This window comes from Gadus chalcogrammus, chromosome 23 (genome assembly GCF_026213295.1).
Source record: "Gadus chalcogrammus isolate NIFS_2021 chromosome 23, NIFS_Gcha_1.0, whole genome shotgun sequence".
In the NCBI taxonomy this organism is placed as follows: Eukaryota; Metazoa; Chordata; class Actinopteri; order Gadiformes; family Gadidae; genus Gadus; species Gadus chalcogrammus.
In genome coordinates, this window is record NC_079434.1 from 1,528,169 (window position 1) to 1,547,765 (window position 19,597).

Sequence of the window (19,597 nt, forward strand, 5' to 3'; positions counted from 1 at the left end):
GAATAAAAGAGCTCCCAACAAAGGGACAAAGGAAACTGGTCTCCCCGCGCTCATTACCTTGTTACAATGATAATAGTGGATAGATACAGTCAGATATTAGATATTAGATACATGATTTATTCATTCAAGCAGTATAGGTAGTGCGGTGTCAAATATATCAGTGCAGGGCATTTTATTAGCAGAGACGAATCCATGCGGACCTTATAACATGGAAAGTGAAAAGGCTCAAATCAATAATTTAACACCTGAGAGTTGTCAAATTAAATTAGCATAGACCGTTTACATACTTTGCTCAGTTATGGCCCATTATGTGAAAATAGATCTACATTAGTTGATGAGTTAATTGCAGCACCAAGTAATCTACTGGTGCGGCCCATTCCTCTTAAGGTTTAGTTTTCTGACACAAACATAAAGTATACCATTAGCGTGTGACTTTATTGTGAGGTGGTGCTATAATATGTTTTAATAAAGATTCAAAGTCTGAAATAGCAAAGTAATTTCGCAAGTCAGATCTGTTCAATGTAAGTAACTAAACCAGTTTTAATTTGAAAGTCTTAAGGCAAGGCAAGGCTAGGCAAGGCAAGGCAAGGCAAGGCAACTTTATTTATATAGCACTTTTCATACACAAGGCAGACTCAAAGTGCTTCACATATAAACATTGTCATACAATAAAATAAAATAATAGATAAGTAAAAGAAAAACATATGCAAAGAAATGGGTAAAATAGAAAAAGGCATTTTAGTATTAAAATAGAAAATAGAGGAGGCAAAGTTAAAAAGCTTTTTAGAAAGTGCAATGTATTTACGATTTTAGCAGAAGGCTATAGCAAACATAAAATTCTTCAGTCTTGTTTTAAAGGTGCTCAGAGTTGGGGCAAGTCTTAAATCCTCTGGGAGTTTATTCCAGCTATTTGTTGCATAGTAACTAAATCCTGCTTTCCCATGTTTTGTGTTTACTCTGGGGATAATTAACAGATTGGTCTCAGAGGATCTTAGTGGTCTAGAAGGCTGATGTAGTGGAAGCATATCAGTTAAATATTTTGGGCCTAAACCATGTAGGGATTTATAGGTTAGCAACATGATTTTAAAATCAATTCTCTGACCTACAGGAAGCCAATGTAACGATTTCAGAATTGGTGTAATATGATCAAATTTTTTGGTCTTTGTTAGAACTCTAGCAGCAGCATTCTGAACAAGCTGAAGCTTCCTCAGAGTTTGTTTTGGGAGACCTGTGAGGAGACCATTGCAGTAATCAAGCTTACTAGTGATAAAGGCATGTACAAGTTTTTGTAAGTCTTCGGTGGACATGAGCCCTCTAAGTCTTGCTACATTTTTAAGGTGATAATATGCCGATTTTGTAACTGATTTGATGTGACTGTCAAAATGTAAATCTGAATCCATGATAACCCCTAGATTTCTGGCTTTGATTGAGGTTTTCAGGGACAGAGAGTGAAGGTGTTGGGTTACTTTAAGCCTTTCCGTTTTAGAACCAAATACAATTATCTCTGTTTTGTCCTCATTTAGTTGAAGGAAATTTCGGCACATCCATTCCTTCACTTGCTCAATGCACTGGCACAGCAGATCTATGGGCCGATAGTCATTTGGTGATAGCGATACATAGATTTGCGTGTCATCAGCATAGCAATGATGGTCAATATTGTTATTTTGCATGATTTGCCCTAGTGGGAGCATGTAGATGTTGAATAAAGAGGGTCCTAAGATCGAACCTTGTGGGACTCCACATGTCACGTTGGTTGATTCTGATCCAAAGTCGCCAATGGAAACGAAGTAGTTCCTATTTTGTAAAGCAAATAAAGAACAAGGTTCAAGAGTACCACACCATTTAACAACATTGCTGAGAAGCGGATGTTTCCTATAGGCTGAAGAGGCTGTGGTCCACCTCAGTAACCACACAGGGGTGCTTGGTTAACCTCATCGGGCCCTACCAGGTTGAGCTGAATGGAGAGGGGCTCTGCCCGGGATCCTGTTCAATAAAGATGCTTCTGAATGTTTATTGGTTCATTATTGATTGCAATTGTATAATGTAAACACAATGCAGTAGCGTTGTAACGATGTGACCGACAGATATGTTGAGCTACGGAGAGGTACAATTTGAATACTTTAAGGCACACCTTAATGATGAGGGATGGTGCGGGTAAACTCGTTTTTAGGACAGGGCTTAGTTTATTTGGTGGTTGATTACTGCTGGTTTATTTTGCTGTGTGATGGTTTAAGTGGTATTAAATCCTGCCCTCTGTGGGCGTATTCGTTGCACATTGTTCTTGTTTTGTGTACGCGCCACACCTAGACCAGCTGCTTGCTAGCTTCGCAACGCCAAGGCCTAACCACCTACCCTGTATACGCCTAGAATAAATTGAAACCTCAACTGTGAGGCCCTTGCTTGGTTTTCAGTTGGTGAAAATGTGTTTCCTTTATGCATCAAGATGAGACAATAGAGGACAACCAGAGAAAAATAATCAACCATTAAAAAGAACATCAGAAGAGGACCTCACCGTTGGAACTTTGATATCAGCTGCCATCGAAGGCCTAACTGGGAGCTAGTGAGGGGCTGAGGACCACTATGAAGGCCACTGGTGGGTCTAACTGGTGGGCCTAACTGGGAGCTAGTGAGGGGCTGAGGACCACTATGAAGGCCACTGGTGGGCCTTACTTGGAGCTAGTGAGGGGCTGAGGACCACTATGAAGGTCTGTTACGGTTGCGGATTAACGCCCCGCCCTCATGGGTAAAATCCTCAGTTTGTCGATGCTCATGCTAATGATCATGTGTTTTCCCCGCGTGTGATTTGTTGACCATTATGCTAATTTTGATGTGCCTTTCCCCCGGACGTGATTGGCTGCTGCATCGGAGGGCCGAGGATCCTGGAGGATAAAGCACGGGCGAGCTCAACATTCATGGCAGCTGGCCTTGGATATGCAGCTTGCCATATTGGGTCTTGGAATGATTATTTGTTGCTTGATTGAGGCTCTAGTTTGCTACACGGGAACTGGGCCAGAGTTTTGTTTAGAGGTTATCGAACACCGACTCGCAGCTATGCTTTTGTTAAAAACACTAGACGTAGGGGTGCTGTTCCACTCATGTATTTTGGGAGCTTCTTCTTGGTTATATTCGTTTCTTTGATTTGGACAGCACCCAATGGTCCTTTTCCTTTTGTAGTTTTGCATCCTCTGTTTGTGTTAAATTGATTATCCCATGCTCTGGGCTAAATAAACAACTTCCAGTTAAACCAAAAACATCTGGTTATATGTTGCCACCCCTTCCCCTAGCGGGGGACATAACAAGGTCACTGGTGGGCCTAACTGGTGGGCCTAACTGGGAGCTAGTGAGGGGCTGAGGACCACTATGAAGGCCACTGGTGGGCCTTACTGGGAGCTAGTGAGGGGCTGAGGACCACTATGAAGGCCACTGGTGGGCCTATCTGGGAGCTACTGAGGGGCTGAGGACCACTATGAAGGCCACTTGTGGGCCTTACTGGTGGCCCGAACTGGTGGGCCTAACTGGGAGCTAGGGAGCGGCGGTTGAGCACCAGACCTTGGCTTCTTGAGTTGAGAGTAGAAAGCCCTTCATAATAGTGAGTAGCCGAAACGGGCGAAACCGTTACGGTTTCGATCTATCCGGTTTCAAAGTATCTCCGTAAAGACGAAGCCAAGCGAAACCGGGTAGATCTGTAGAAACGCTGTAGTACACATTCCAGGCCCATAAGGGGCGCTGCTTCTGGTACAGAAATCCAGAAGAAATGAAATAAGAAGAAGAGGCGAGCATGCGCATAAAGGCTGCCCTTATGCGCATGCTCGCATGTGATTTCTGAGACTCCGCGGGCTTAAGAGCCATTGGCTAGGAGGTCGAGGGGTGGGGCGATGACGTCATGGTTTGCGGTTTCAGTCGGTTTCAGGCGTACACACGAATCCAAAACGAAACCGGGTAGATTTGAAACCACCTCTGAGGGTGGTTTCAGAAGTTTGCGGTTTCGGTCAGCAGATTCGCCGGCTTTGTGTGTACGGAAGGCCGAACCGTACAAGACCTTTGCGGTTTCGCCATGAAATCGGCTTCGTGTGAACGGGGCCTTAAATGGACAGCACTGATGTTATAGGCTGTTGATGAACATCTTGAGCATTACACAGAGTGAAGAATTGGATTTTAAAGCATTGCTAACTAATAATACAAACACATCTTTATTGATACTAAATTTAACTACAATTTTTCATGAGGGATAAAATATATGCAAATCTCTTCCATAACGTTTAGAATTTTAAAAGCTGTAGAATACAGTGGCTTCCATAGAAACCCCTCCTTCTTAAGAATGAAGCTTGCAGCATGCCGACATATATGTTTACTCCTTCTTTATGGTCTCTTGACCTCCGAAGACGGGGTACTTTCTCTCCACCTTGGCCCAGGTCAGCCGGCCGTTGGCCAGGTCTCTCACCAGGCCTGGCAGCTCCGTCACCTGTGGAGAGAAGAAACATCCCGTGTGATGAAGATGTACTCATACTCGTACTGTACCATTTAGTCATTCAGAGTTCCCCAGTTCACACCTGGGGATCCAGGTGACCTGAGGGATCCAGATGACCTCAGGGCTAGAATATCATAGCCTAGGGCCCCTGAACACTGGGGGCTGAGGGGCCCCACTTGAGGACTTAGATATTTGATGGTTTGTTTTTGTTTAAAGAACTAAATGAGTGTGTGTGTGTGAACAGTTTGAAAGGCCTCATAATTGTCCTGTATGTAAAAGTGTCTACCAACAGACTAATGATTCTCAGCTACAAAACAACTATTGATCCTCACTGTTGCCCACGCTGAGCCTGTCCTTCAGAGTGGGGGCACACCGAGCAAGGTTTTATTGATGTCGGTGGAGGCAGCGGCTCAGAGAGGTCAGAAGTGGATTTATAGACCCAATACTGGGCCCAAAGAGTGAGCGGTAGTTTTTTGTTTTCGGTGCCCCAAACACGGGGTACCACTGAGACACAAGAGGCGGTACCTGGGCCCTGATCTGGGTCATAGAGTCGCGGTCCCGCAGCGTGGCGGTGTGGGGCGTCTTGTTCACGGTGTCAAAGTCCACGGTGATGCCGAAGGCCACACCGATCTCGTCGGTGCGGGCGTAGCGCCGGCCGATGGACCCGGAGGAGTCGTCCACCTTGTGGGACACACCCTGTTCGGTCATGGCCTCCGCTGAGGACAAGGAGGAAGGGGAAGAAGAAAGAAGTTCTTCAGAAAAATGTCAGAAATATGAGGAAACTGCTTAAGTGTATCTGAATACGATAAGATGCAACTTTATTAATCCCCCGTAAAAGATATTAGTTTGTTGCAATAGCCCAGAAGCAGTAGAAAAACACAGGATAAATATACAATACAAGAACAATACAAAGCACCAATACAAAAGTAGACGCTAAGGGAAAATGCTAAACGAAATACTAAAAGTAAGGCCTCAGAAAAAAAGGGCCTCAGAAGTTGCTTCTAAAATGACTAAGGAAATGGAACATGTTGCTAAATGGCTTTTGACTCAAATCTTGCACTTAATGTTGGGAAGACTGTAACAATGTACCTTTCAAATAGGTGCAAATCTAAAGATTGTCCAGACATTTATGTTAATGGTCAAAAAATAAAAAATGTGGAAGAATTTAAGTACTTAGGTATCTTGATCCATCACTAAATTTCAAAAAGCACATAAAAAGGTTGAGGAACACAAACAAATTTAATCTGGCAAACTATCGATTCATAAGAAACTCTCTTACAGTTGAATCATCAAACACCTATCTGAATGCTATGATTCTTTCCCATTTTTCCTACTGTATGACAAGTTGGTCTTAAGCAGGTAAAACAACCTTGAGACCACTTGAATCATTATATAAAAACGCTCTCAAAATCCATGATAAAAAAACTCGTCAATATCACCACTGCAAATTCCTGGATAAACACAATCTCCTTAATTTTGAAAATCGCACTGTGTATGCTAATTTGCGCTGAATTTTTTAAATAATGCACAATAATGCACCTCCTCCCTTAAGGAACTTTGTGACACTGGGCTCAGAATTCTCAGCATGAGCAACCAGTATGAAGGTATTATTGTAGCAAAAGCCTTTAGCACCTGTAACTGCAGAATTTGGATGCGTACATTAAAGTCACAGTAAATTTGAAGTTGTCTATATTTATTTTGCATGTGTACTCTAAAGTCACAAATGTGTAACAGCACATTTGTAGTCGTAAATATTTTTTATACCATTGTAAACACAAAATAGGGTCTACGAGTACGCAAATCTGTGTTACAGGTGCACAAATCCTTGTGCTACAATTATTGCAGCGCAGTTGGTGCAAAACACATTCGCACACCCGTGTTTCATAATCCGAGAACATGCTCAAAAGGTGTGCATTCGTAAACCCAAATTTGAATTAATGCATCAGAAGTTGCACATCTGTGAAAAATGTCCCCACAAATAAAATGATAAAGAACGCTATGTTAATTCAGCATTTTAATGAGCGAGCACAAATCCATTTTACAACTGCTCGAATCTGCTCCTGCAAGTCTCAGCTGTGGGTTTTTTTGCAGGTAGTTTTGCAACACGTCTAGGTGGTAAATGTGTAGCAAAAGTATTCGTATCCGTAGATGCCAGAGCGTCCGTGGGCGGGACAAAATAGTTCCGCCCATAATTTCCTAATCCAATGAAAATCGCCGGCAGGGATGCATCTCCGCGTGCCAGCCATGGAGCTATAAAGATCGCAGCATACTCTTGCAGGTCTCCTACATTATGTTAAATTAAATGACTTAGTTCAAGTGAATTCTGAGTATTGCATTAACATTTCTGAACTTATGTTATGGCGACCCTTAAAATACATTGAAGTACATTTGCGGCATGTTAATGAAATACTTTGGGAGGAATTCACTTGAACTAAGTCATTTCTTTTATCATAATGTAGGATACCCACCTCCGTTCAGTAGGACACCCTCTTCACTTCTCCAGAAAGAAACGTATCCCGCGCAAAGAGTATGCTGCGATCTTTATAGCTCCATGGCTGGCACGCGCTGGGTCCCAGTGTAATTTGAGGAATGCATCCCTGCCGGCGATTTTCATTGGATTAGGAAATTATGGGCGGAACTATTTTGTCCCGCCCACGGACGCTCTGGCATCTACGGATACGAATATTTTTGCTACACATTTACCACCTAGACGTGTTGCAAAACTACCTGCAAAAAAACCCACAGCTGAGACTTGTAGGAGCAGATTCGAGCAGTTGTAAAATGGATTTGTGCTCGCTCATTAAAATGCTGAATTAACATAGCGTTCTTTATCATTTTATTTGTGGGGACATTTTTCACAGATGTGCAACTTCTGATGCATTAATTCAAATTTGGGTTTACGAATGCACACCTTTAGGGCATGTTCTCGGATTATGAAACACGGGTGTGCGAATGTGTTTTGCACCAACTGCGCTGCAATAATTGTAGCACAAGGATTTGTGCACCTGTAACACAGATTTGCGTACTCGTAGACCCTATTTTGTGTTTACAATGGTATAAAAAATATTTACGACTACAAATGTACTGTTACACATTTGTGACTTTAGAGTACACATGCAAAATAAATACATACGACTTCAAATGAACTGTGACTTTAGTGTACGCATTCAAATTCTGCAGTTACAGGTGCTAAAGACTTTTGCTACAATAATACCTTCATAAACCAGGTCAACGATTAGGGAAGAATGTAGAATCCCACAATGCAAAATCACATTTGGAAAGTCGTCCTTCTCTTTTTTATAGGGATAAAACAATGGAACAGTCTCCCAACAGATCTAATAACCATAATTTGCATTGTGTGATTCTACATTCACCTACAAGGCCCTCAACAGCCTAGCCCCCCCCTACCTTGCCGACCTCCTCCATCACCACGCCCCCTCCCGATTCCTCAGGTCCAATTCTGCCAACCTGCTACAAGTTCCACGGACTGAGCGACGGACTTGGGGTGATCGGGCCTTCTCAGTTGCTGCCCCCACCCTTTGGAATTCACTCCCCTCCCACATCAAAGTCTCTCCAACCCTCTATTCTTTCAAATCTGCCCTCAAAACATACCTTTTCACACTAGCCTTCCCCACCTAACTCCCACCTTATTCTTCATGTTTAACCTCTGTTTTTCTTTTATTCCTAGTCTGTCTTACATAGTTTTGATAGGCCAATATGTAAAGCGTCTTAGAGTACTATATTAAGCGCTATATACATTTCATTTATTATTATTATTATTTTATAATGATTTTCAGACCTTCTCCCGTCTGACATAGGTTTGGCTGCTCATGCAACAGACCTGCACACACTTGTGCTAGTAGGATAGGGGTATATGATTTTATAAAATTTGTAATGTAGTGCTTTTCGTAAACTTTTTTATCCTATCTTTTTATTATATTATTGTATCTTGTTATCCTTTTAATGTTTAATCCCATGTTTTTATATTATTGTGTCTTGTTTACTTTTGTAGTATTTATTGTTCTTACCTGCCCAGGGACTACAGGTGGAAAATAGCAGTTTGCTAAAACCTGGTACAATGCATCTCTCCTTGCTCTATACAAGGTTAATGTTTCTTTTGTACATTGTCCCTGTTCAAATAAAGTTACATTACATTACAAGGAGAAGACAAGACAAAAACAACAAACAACAACAAATAATTAGACTCACACAGCTCTTTGACGAAAGGAACAAACTCCTGGTTCTGGCTCAGAGGAAGGACGGAACATTTGTAGGGAGCCACTGCTGCAGGGAAGCTGAAGAACTGCAGAGGAAGAGATCAGGGTCTGAGCTGCAGGTCTCACATCCCAGAAGAACAGGAGAACCCTAGGAAGTACCTCAGACCCAGAGACTGAGCAAACCTCAATACTGAGGGACGCAACATGAAGTACTACAGACCCAGACTGAGCAAACCTCAAAACTGAGGGACGCAACATTCTACACTGTCGCAGGGAAACTGAATAACTGCAATGGAGACATTTTGTGGTCAAACTGAGACCAGTTTTACCTCAGAAAGAATTAACATCATGACTTATTTGACTACATTTATACAAACGCTGAATACAGGCAATAATAACCATTACTGCTCAATGATTTGTGTTGAATTCTGTCCTTCACATTAGTAGATTACTTTGTACTGCTGGGATGGTTTTGTCTCACCGTCCTCTGCTCGTCCCCCTCCCTGGTTCGGAAGGAGTGCTCGAATATTGCGTACATGATTCTGCCAATGCCAAAGGAGGGCTCGATGACGTTGGGAACAATCTCTTCCACTGTTGGAGACACACAGCGGTCCCACCCAGGTCAGATCAAGTCGGACAATCTCAAACTTGGTAGACGTATCATTTCCAGCACAATGGTCAATCAAACAATTAAATCTGAAACTTCACATTCAATTAAAATCTGAAATCTGATTATAACAACCTAGTAACTACCATGTGCACCGTCATTTGTCAGTGTCTTCTCCCTAGTACCTACCATGTGCACGTCTTTATGTTAGTGTCTTCTACCTAGTACCTACCATGGGAGGTCTTCTGGAACCTCTTGACAGAAACCATGTCCTTGGTGATCTTGAAGGACTTCCCCTCGGTCTGGATGGTGAACTCTCTGGAAACACGCACACATTGGTGAAGGCTTGAACCAACACATTCTCAAGGTGGTCTCCCAGTGGTGGAGGCATCATAACAGGGATAACATACCCGCTGGTGTCCAGTGTGCTTTCCTGAGCGGTGATGTAGCCTTCGTCACAGGCAGCGAGGTAGTCCAGGATGGACCTGGCATCCCTCTTGTAGGCCATGCCGATGGCACCCTTGTTGGGTTCGAACTGGACGACGCTCACAGTCTTGTTCGACCGAGTTAGGGAGAACGACTGAAAACATGGGATGGACTGAGACCTCTGCAACATTTTGAACAATGAAAAGACTATTGAACACATCCAATCCTAGATAAAGACTGTGTGTTAACCCTAGTTGAAATATTTTCACAAATTTTTCACCCTCTACCCAGAAGGCCTGGTCAAATATATAAATATAAGAAACCACTCAACCATAATTTTTTTACATTTTTAAGCTGAGCAAACATCTAACTAACGTGGTGAAATTAGTTGTATACTCTTGTATACGGTCTAAAAGTATAGCCCGTATACAAGTAAAAATATAAGCATTTGTGTTGAAGAATAGTGCATTGTGGGTTTCTTGAGGATATTGGCTCCTTGAGGATCTTCTCTGCCACCAGAGGGACCTTGGTCGCTCTGGAGTGGCACGTCAGGTCGTAGCAGGAGCGGTCCGCACAGCCCACGATCTCGATCCAGCCCTGCAGAACACACACATGCTAGAGCTACACAGCCAAGGTCAAAGTTAAATCTGGAGGATGGCCCTTGACGTACGTAGGAGGTCTTGGTCTCTGCGTCCCAGCAGTCACAGGCATAGTGGGCCATCTCGTTGTCCATGTGCTGGCGGAAGCGCAGCTTGTCTTTGGACAGACCCACTTTGGTCAAGTACAGGTGGATCCTGCCGATGAAGTAGCCCAGGACCGAGTTGTTGATGACCCCCTGTCACAGGACACACAGAGACACCAACTGTTGGACCAGAACTGGAGCTGGAGGTGATTGGTCCGTAGCTGCTCAACATAAGCCCTCCTCCTCCCCAGACATCCTTAAGAGGGGGGGGGGGGGGGGGGGGTACTAGGTGTAGTGTCAATATGAAACTGAAATTTCAACAAAACAAACACAATGAAATAATGTTGTGGTCACCCCATGTTCACCTGCTCATGCTTTGTTTTTTTAGTCAATGCACTTCTACTTGGACAACATCCTAGAAACAACCTTGTTGTGGAAGAGTTTCACAGACAGAAGTTCGATGACACCACGTTAGTTCGATGTTTGCTAAGCTTAAAAAGCTTTGTGAATCTCCCGTACCTGCTCCACCGCATCTCCCAGCCTCATGATGTGGGCGGACTGCCCACTGGTCTGGGCCTTGGAGGAGTACAGCGTGATGTTCAGGTCGGCCACGTTGGAGAACTTGGGGTGGACCTTCTCCATGGGGTCCACAAAGTGCTCTATCTCGGCCATGGTGAACTCTCTGGGGGAGAGAGGTGTAGTGGCACAGGGTCATGCTGTGCCGTACATGGGTGACATGTTAACGGTGAGAAAACCAAAGGGCTTTACCGAACCCGGATGAGCCCGGAGCGAGGGGAAATCTCGTTCCTGAAGGAGTTGCCAATCTGGGCGGCGCCAAAAGGCAGTTTGCCCTGGTTGAACTCCAGCAGGCGCTTGAAGTTCAGGAACATTCCCTGAGCGGTCTCAGGCCGCAGATAGCTGTGGAAAAAGTAGTCACACTGTATTCATACCATATAGTGTGTGTGTGTGTGTGTGTGTGTGTGTGTGTGTGTGTGTGTGTGTGTGTGTGTGTGTGTGTGTGTGTGTGTGTGTGTGTGTGTGTGTGTGTGTCTAGATAGATAAGCCGTACCCTGGCATGTTTCCTGCTGGACCGATGGAAGTCTTGAACATGAGGTTGAAGGAGGTGGGCGCTGTGAGGTCATTTCCTGTTGAGGGAGACCTGACGTTGTATTTCCCAAAGAGAGCGGCCAGGTCCTGCTGGGAGTAGTTGTCCATCTGAGAAGGAAGAAAGGAATCAGCTGTTTGTGTGTGTGTGTGTGTGTGTGTGTGTGTGTGTGTGTGTGTGTGTGTGTGTGTGTGTGTGTGTGTGTGTGTGTGTGTGTGTGTGTGTGTGTGTTCCTCTGAAAACGCCTCATTACACACACACACACCTGTGTTATGACGTCCTCCATCTCTTCTGAGGTCTCAGCTGAGCACTTTTCGGCCAACATGAGCTTTTTCAGATGAGCTGTGGAGAAGCAAATCCCCTTTCTGTTACAGAAGACCACAGACTTTTTTATCCATACTAAAAGGCTGATCAACAGACCAGCAATTCTCCGAGAAGGAAGACATTTTGCAAAAGGTCCAAGTCGCAATATTTCTCTTTCAAACATTTGATCCAGAATGAGTTGGTTGCAGCCGCTTTCCACTCTGTCTGAACCCTGTTGAGGTTTCCCAGCCCGGACAAACCAGTCCCCCAACCCTACGGCAGCAGTGGCTGGCCTCACCCCTGCTGAGGGCTAAAGGCAGGGGCTCGCACCATTCCCGGGCAATTAAATACCCATTCAACTTGTTACAAAACCTGCTCTGCAAAGTATAAAGGACACATGAAATAGTATAACTGTACAAGGGCGATACAGTAGAATGAAAGTCTTTAAACAAAGTGTCTAGGATTGGATTTGTAATAATTTGAATGATATAATTAATAATCAGAAAAATTATTATTTTAAACACAGACGCAGGAGGCCAGCGACGCAGACGATTTGAGAGACACAGGAAAAGAAAAATGCTAATGCTAATTCCCGTTGAGGTCACACGCTGCATTCAGGTTTGAAAGCCCCCAGTAGTAAATGTAGCTCCCACACCTTTGAGGAGGTGGTCGGCACGGAAACACTCGCCCGTCTTGGCGTCCTTCACCATGTAATCAGCGAACTTGTCTACATGTCCTGAAGTCCTGCAAACAACATACACTAAATCATTTCCAGGTAGAAAAGGAAGGTGCTTGCATGGATGACGTTGATACACACTTCTGTGCAAAAGTTTTTGACAAAAGTGAACAAGAATAGTTCCACAATACGGTATAGTTGAAAGGTTTCCGTGTGAGTGGGTTGTAGCAGTGTCTCTGTTTTGCCCAGTGCATGTGTTTTTTTTCACTGGAAAGTGAGTACAGAATGCAACGGGACAGCTTAACTTACTCATCAGCTATCTAAAACGTACTTTCTAAACTTTCCTCTTGGTTGGTCAAACCCAACTAACTATAATATAAATAATGATTTGTAATAACTAAATGATATCTAAACCTTAGCATGTAAAAATGTTCCACAATAATTTTTTGACCACTATTTATCTACCGTTTATGTGTTCATGTACAGTAAACATTTACACAGTAGCAAAGAATTCCTTCTGGTGTAGGACAAATACAAATCCATTAAGATAGGAGCCCCCCCACCCAGCTGACCTGAGAGGATGTGTGTGTGTGTGTGTGTGGGGGGGGGGGAACCGAAACACCAAAATGTTTTTTTTATATTTTTTTTATAGTAATAAAAATAAAAAAATCTTTAGGCCTATTTGATAAAAAAAATAAAAATTCGGCAGTTTGTCTTTGCACTGTTTTCTTTTTCATGTGTCTTTTTCACCTAATAGATAGGATCGGGGGATCGGATCGCTGGCCGAATTCGGTCCATCCCTAGTTATTACGGAACTAAACCAATATTTGAAGCGAACTTGTGAGAGGCGGGAGGAGACCTACTTGAGCACGGGCTCCGGGGTCAGCATGGTGCAGTCGATCTCCAGGATCTGCTCCTCCTGGATGAAGTGCTGTCTCCACACCTGCAGGATGTTGTTCTTCAGGGCACAACCCACAGGGCCGAAGTCGTACAGGCCGCTCACGCCTGACCCCACACAATACGTTTCTTTAGTCTTCAGCATGGTACATGTTCAATCACGTTCTCATCCTGCTCAACCTTTAGGTAGGCTACTGCACGTTATTGTTTCACATGACTTAGGCCTACCTCCATAGATGGCAAACGCCTGATCGTAGAAGAATCTCCTCTTTAATGTGTCCTCCATCTTCGCCCTGTCCACTACGTCATCTTTGGGTTGCAACGAAAGCTCCTACAAGTGGGGGGTACGTACATGACCCCCACATCCCCATCAACCACGGTTGCTTCCGTTCAAAGCGCGTTGGAGTCAAACGAATTCAATTGAAATGCAACTTGAAGCGTCAAAGTCGACAGGGCATCGGCTATTTAATGCGAATCAGCGGGGAAACAATAGACAATGACGGGGTCTCACCTTGGCCTCCAGGGTCCTCTTGTGGGCTCTCAGTTCGGCCACCGCCTGATTGACGGCCTGCTCGGCGGCTCCTTGCTCTTTCATCTGCCGCACCACCTCGCCCTTTAAAGGACATTTCCTTAACATGATTTCCGCGCACATGTTATTTAGGACGGGATGCACTCAGTACCGCGGGAAGTAGGGGTGCTGGGGGTGCTGCACCGTGCAACCCCTGTCTGAGGCCCTGTCTTATCACAGAAAACGATTATTTCTAAAAAACTCCGGCCAAAGTGGAGATTTCTGAAAACGCCGGTTATGTGTTGTCGTGTCAACGGGGAGAAACGGGATTTTAGGTTCTGAAGCGTCACATTATGCACCAGGAAATGCTTAACGTCATGTGCGCCCGCTGTACCGTATGGGTCCGAATATAAACACAAACCCCATTGTAAGACGACCTATATTTGGAAAAAAGATTTGAAGACCAGATCTTGTTTTTATAAATAAATAAATTGTATTCATTTAAATAATATACGAAAATAAAAAGGCATAGAATAGGCTAAAACACTGCATTGCCACTAAACAGTAGTGCAAATAGGCCGTACTGATGTGTACATCAAAGACTATTCCTGACACTCCTCTGCCCCGCTGTGTTCGCTCTGGCTGTGGTCGCTCCGCACTGTTTCGGCCCGTGGCAAAGCGGGTCATCGTCGCTGCTGTCCAAGGCATTTTGAGACGCAGCATTTATTTAATGCTCATATGACCTAGTGCTGAAAAAAAGTTAGGCCTATATGAAAAAGTGTGAGGGGAGCAGTGTGTTGCAGTCTCTGGCTCCCCCTGGTGGTTTTATTGGGGTAAAATACGTTTGTGTGGCGCATTAGGTGTGACGTAATAGAACGGGTGTGTTGTGGGTAGTGTAAAACGAAGGACGACGCGGGAAATCACGTCGGAGTCTACAGTGCGAACGGATAGTAGCCTTTTATGCTTGCGAATGTACCATTGTGGAAATAAAGAAAGCCTAATTCATTGCTGCAACCCACCAACGTCTCACTGTTTGTGCTTCGGCTATGTTAACCGGACAACTAGACAAGCAAGTTACCTGCAACGAGCCAAGTAATATAATTCAAAACAGCTCGCTCCCAACTACGGTTCGGAGCAGGGAAGCTGAGGGAGGTAACACTGGGGGCTCGTCCGGGATTAACAAAGCAAGAAGAAAGTGAGAGGACGTCGGACGGTCGGACGCAGACTGAGCTAAAGCTAAAGGTACCGTTAATGCTTGAAATAGGAGGCCTGTCGAGATGGAGTCGAGATGGATAAGCACCAACCCATTTTTAATAGATGTAAGAGACACTGATATGGACCCAGTTAACCACATGGACGGCCGATATGCCGACGGCTTTAACCCCTTCACGGCTAGCATGGAGCTAACGTTAGCCGCAGACGGAGGGATTGTTCACGGCCATACGCCGTCGCTCAACCGAGCATTCCCCCCCACGCCACCGCCATCACGGTTGACTAACCCGTTCAACCCCGTGAATTGTACGGCACAAAACCCTTTTGACCCAACCCACTTACTGTCCCCTCAGTTCACTTCAACACCTTTTCCACCCTCTATGCCCCAGCCCGTGGAGCGTTGTGGAGTAAGAAGCTATGAGGATAACTATGCCCCACACCGCGACACCTACCAATACGGCCAGTCAGCTGCGAGAAGCGCCAAGCCGGCGCCACAGTCATCACACACAGCGCCAGATGTTGTAGCGATGGACAACAGTGACGATGAACATTATGGATATAGAGAGAGAATTCCAATATTGAAGCCAGGCCATTTTGATGGAATGGGCTCCTGGAAAGACTTTATTCACCGGTTCGAAAGCTGTGCAATGGCAAATCATTGGTCAGATGCAACAATGGCAGTGCAACTGAGATTCAGCCTGAATGGCGCGGCTGGAGCTATCGTCCATAAAAATCCCAGATCTGACCGTTGGAACTACCGGCGGATTGTGGCTGAAATAGAGACTGCCTACGGGCCGCGCTCCGAGCATGCGGCAGCCATCGGCATCGAATTGAGACAGCGGGTTAGGGGGCAGAACGAAGCGCTGCACCTCTTAAGGGATGATATTTATGAGAAAGTGTCCATTGTGTATGCTGACCGTACAGAGCTGGAGCAGGACGCCATCAGTGTGGAGGTCTTCACCAACGCCCTGGCCGACGCCGAGGTGGTGCAAAGGCTACTGGAGAAGCAGCCGCGCACCCTGGCCAGAGCATATGACATCGCACACAGCTATGAGACCACCAGGAGGGCCGCCAGAACAGTCACACAATTCATGCAGCCTGGCCAACGCAGCTTTGTAAATCAGAGAGCCAGGGCCGCCACGGTACGTGAAAATAACAGCATGCCAGCTTGTGTAGAGCCAGTGGGGGTAGCTGTCTGGTCCATCGACTCACCAGAGAGGGCTCCAAGATTTAGTCCGCAGTGGCACCAGAAGAAAACCACAAATGTCAAAATGCCTATGGGGGATGTTCAGTGCCACAACTGCTCCGGTCTAGGGCATATGATGAGAAACTGCCCTTCTCCCCGTCGACCCAGACAGCAAGCTCGGACAGTCAATAACAACACAGCCCCCGACACAGGTATAGTGGTCACCTGTACTGCAAGTCAGGAAGACGACATGTGTGTTCAAATATTGATACATGGATTGGAAATGTGTGCTCTGCTTGACTCTGGTGCTCGGAGGAATGTGTTGCCCCTCCATCTCTTCAACGCCATTCCCACAGAGTCCAGACCCCCAATAGAGCCATCTGTCGCGGAGGTCCTGCAGGGCATCGGCCCCGGTGGTCTGGCAGTGCTGGGGGAAGTCAACCTACCAGTACGAGTTGGGAGCCGAGCTACCAATGTGAACTTCATCATGGCCGACACAGCAGAGAGCACCGAGGTTATCCTGGGGCACCCTTTCCTACATCAGACGAGTGCCCAGCTGGACTATGGTCGCCGGGAGATAACCCTATGCGGAGAGAAGGTACCTCGTTTTAACCCAAGCCATCAGTCCCGGGTGCACATTGTCAGAGTGGCCCGCACAACAGTGTTGGAATCGGGGTGTGAGTATGTAGTCCCCGGCACCGCCCACCTCCGCCACGCTGACGGAGACCTGATGCTGAGCCCAACTAAAGGTTTCATCGAAAAACACCACGTACTAGTGGCTCACCTCGTCGTACAGGCGCAGCGGTCCACCAACGTTCCCATCAGAGTCTTCAACCCTGGAGCCTTACCTGTCACGTTGAAGAGAGGCGTTGTGGCAGGGATCCTACAACCAGCAACGGTGTTAGGGAAGCTGGAGCCCCAGCCACCCCTCGCCCCACCGGCCTCCGAACCGATTAACTCTGTCTCTGCTTCTTTGCCCAGCCACCTGCAGGTCCTGTATAATGAGAGCTGTGCTAGTCTGCCAAAGGGGGACCATGAGAGGGTGGCCTGCCTGCTACGGTCATACAGTGACGTCTTCTCCACGGGGCCCACTGACCTTGGCCGTACTGGCCTCGTGCAGCACGATATCCTCACCATCCCTGGTCCACCTGTGAAACAGCAACCACGCAGGATGGCTGGAGACAAACAAACTGCAGCGGACCAGCAGGTGCAGCAGAGCCTGGACACTGGTGTGGCCCAACTCAGCAACAGCAGCTGGGCTGCACCAATTGTTATGGTAAGGAAGAAGGACCAGACTTCGCGGCTATGTGTCGACTACAGGCTCTTAAATGAGAGGACCATTAAGGATGCGTATCCACTGCCCCGCATCCAGGACACCTTAGACACATTGTCCACCGCCAGGTACTTCAGCACGCTGGATTTAACATCAGGGTACTGGCAGGTGGAAATGACGCCGAGAGCCCGAAAAGCCGCTGCTTTCTGCACCCGTAAGGGCCTGTTCGAATGGAATGTGATGCCTTTCGGACTGTGCAATGCGCCGGCCACATTCCAGAGGCTCATGGACCGTGTCCTGGCCGGGCTGCAGTGGGAGACCTGTTTGGTGTACCTCGATGACATCATTGTCCTGGGGCGGGACGGCACCGACATGTTGGAGCGGCTGAGCCAGGTGTTCAACAGACTACGCGCCGCCAACCTGAAACTTAAACCATCAAAGTGTTTCCTGTTCCGAGAGCGAGTGGCTTACCTGGGGCACATCGTCTCCAGCAAAGGTATCGCTACTGACCCCCAAAAGATCCAAAAGGTGTCTGAGTGGCCCGCACCCCGAAACGTCTCTGAAGTGCGTCAGTTTGTCGGCCTGGCCTCGTACTACCGACGCTTCGTCAAGGATTTCGCCACAGTTGCCAAGCCCCTCCACGAACTCACCAAAAAGTATGCACGCTTTAACTGGACGGATGAATGCCAGGAGGCGTTCGAGCAGCTGAAAAGCCGGTTGACGTCAGCGCCGGTGCTGGGCTATCCCCTCGACAGTGGCCAACTGCTCCTCGACACAGACGCCAGTGACTGGGGAATCGGAGCAGTCCTCTCCCAAGTGCAAGAAGGTGAGGAGAGAGTGCTAGCCTATGGGAGCAGGAGAATGTCGCCCACTGAGCAAAACTACTGCACCACCAGACGAGAACTTCTGGCAGCTGTCGAGTTCACCTCTCATTTCCGGCAGTACCTACTAGGGAGATCATTCATCATACGGACTGATCACAGCAGCCTGCGCTGGTTGACTCGGATGAAGGAGCCTGAGGGTCAGCTTGCTCGCTGGCTTGAGAAACTAGCAGAGTACGAGTTCCTGGTGATCCATCGTCCAGGGAGACACCACCAAAATGCGGACGCGCTCTCCAGAAGACCCTGCCGGACGTCATGCCCATGCACAGTGCCGGAGCCTAGCCTCAGTAACCAGTTCCAGCACAAGGGGATTCAGTGCAACATGGCCGAAGAGGATGAAGAGGATGCCGTGGAAACTCCTGCAGAGCAACCTCCAGTGGGGGTAGTGGTGCCTGAAGAGGATGCCGTGGAAACTCCTGCAGAGCAACCTCCAGTGGGGGTAGTGGTGCCTGAAGATAGCTATGGAGGCAGCCCTGCAGTTGAGTCTAAGCATCTTCCAGTGGGGGTAGCGGACGTTTTCAGTAATGATCAAGCTGGCTCTCTGTTCCGACCAGGTGTCTACAGGGTGAGTGAGCCAGCCCAAACCAACCTGTTCAGTGGTTGGACCCAAGAGCAGTTAATCAGTGCCCAAGAAGCTGACCCAGACATAGCACCAGTGAGGAAGTGGATCGACGAGGGGAGGAGCAGGCCACCCTGGGCGGACATAGCACCCTACAGCCCTGCCACCAAAGCCTACTGGTCGCAGTGGAAAAGGCTCTACCAGAAAGATGGCGTTTTGCTGAGGAAATTCTACTGCACAGATGGAAAGGTGTTCTATCCACAGATCCTGTTGCCTCAAGAGTACCGCACCTCAGTCACGGAGCAATTGCACGATGGCCCAGTCGGTGGCCACTTTGGAGGAGAAAGGACACTCGCACGTCTCAAGGCCCGGTACTACTGGTACAATATGAGGGATGACGTCACTCTGTGGTGCCGCACCTGCACCAGCTGTGCTGCAAAAGCCCGCCCGAAGAAAACACCTCAAGCCGCCATGGGCACAGTGCGAGTTGGTGCCCCCTTCGAACGCATCGCAGTCGATTTAATGGGACCATTAAATGAAACTGAAAGGCGCAACCGCTACATAATAGTAGTACAAGACTACTTCAGCAAATGGGTG

General features: G+C 46.8%; 1 protein-coding gene across 1 annotated transcript in view; it reads right to left on the reverse strand.

Annotated features, from left to right (window-relative positions):
• Positions 1-1,435: 1,435 nt before the first annotated feature.
• Positions 1,436-19,597, reverse strand: part of LOC130376908 (glycine--tRNA ligase-like) — a 20,881-nt gene continuing 2,719 nt past the window's right edge. Inside the window, exons 2-17 of the mRNA XM_056583825.1 lie at positions 13,893-13,994; positions 13,610-13,712; positions 13,348-13,489; positions 12,464-12,552; positions 11,771-11,847; positions 11,470-11,615; positions 11,169-11,318; positions 10,920-11,082; positions 10,389-10,553; positions 10,207-10,315; positions 9,703-9,847; positions 9,525-9,610; positions 9,167-9,276; positions 8,678-8,771; positions 4,994-5,184; positions 1,436-4,462 (exon numbers count right to left, since the gene is read on the reverse strand). Coding sequence (XP_056439800.1) covers positions 4,349-4,462; positions 4,994-5,184; positions 8,678-8,771; positions 9,167-9,276; positions 9,525-9,610; positions 9,703-9,847; positions 10,207-10,315; positions 10,389-10,553; positions 10,920-11,082; positions 11,169-11,318; positions 11,470-11,615; positions 11,771-11,847; positions 12,464-12,552; positions 13,348-13,489; positions 13,610-13,712; positions 13,893-13,994 — 1,986 coding nt within the window. The 3' untranslated portion in view covers positions 1,436-4,348. The remainder of the gene's footprint in view (positions 4,463-4,993; positions 5,185-8,677; positions 8,772-9,166; positions 9,277-9,524; positions 9,611-9,702; positions 9,848-10,206; positions 10,316-10,388; positions 10,554-10,919; positions 11,083-11,168; positions 11,319-11,469; positions 11,616-11,770; positions 11,848-12,463; positions 12,553-13,347; positions 13,490-13,609; positions 13,713-13,892; positions 13,995-19,597) is intronic.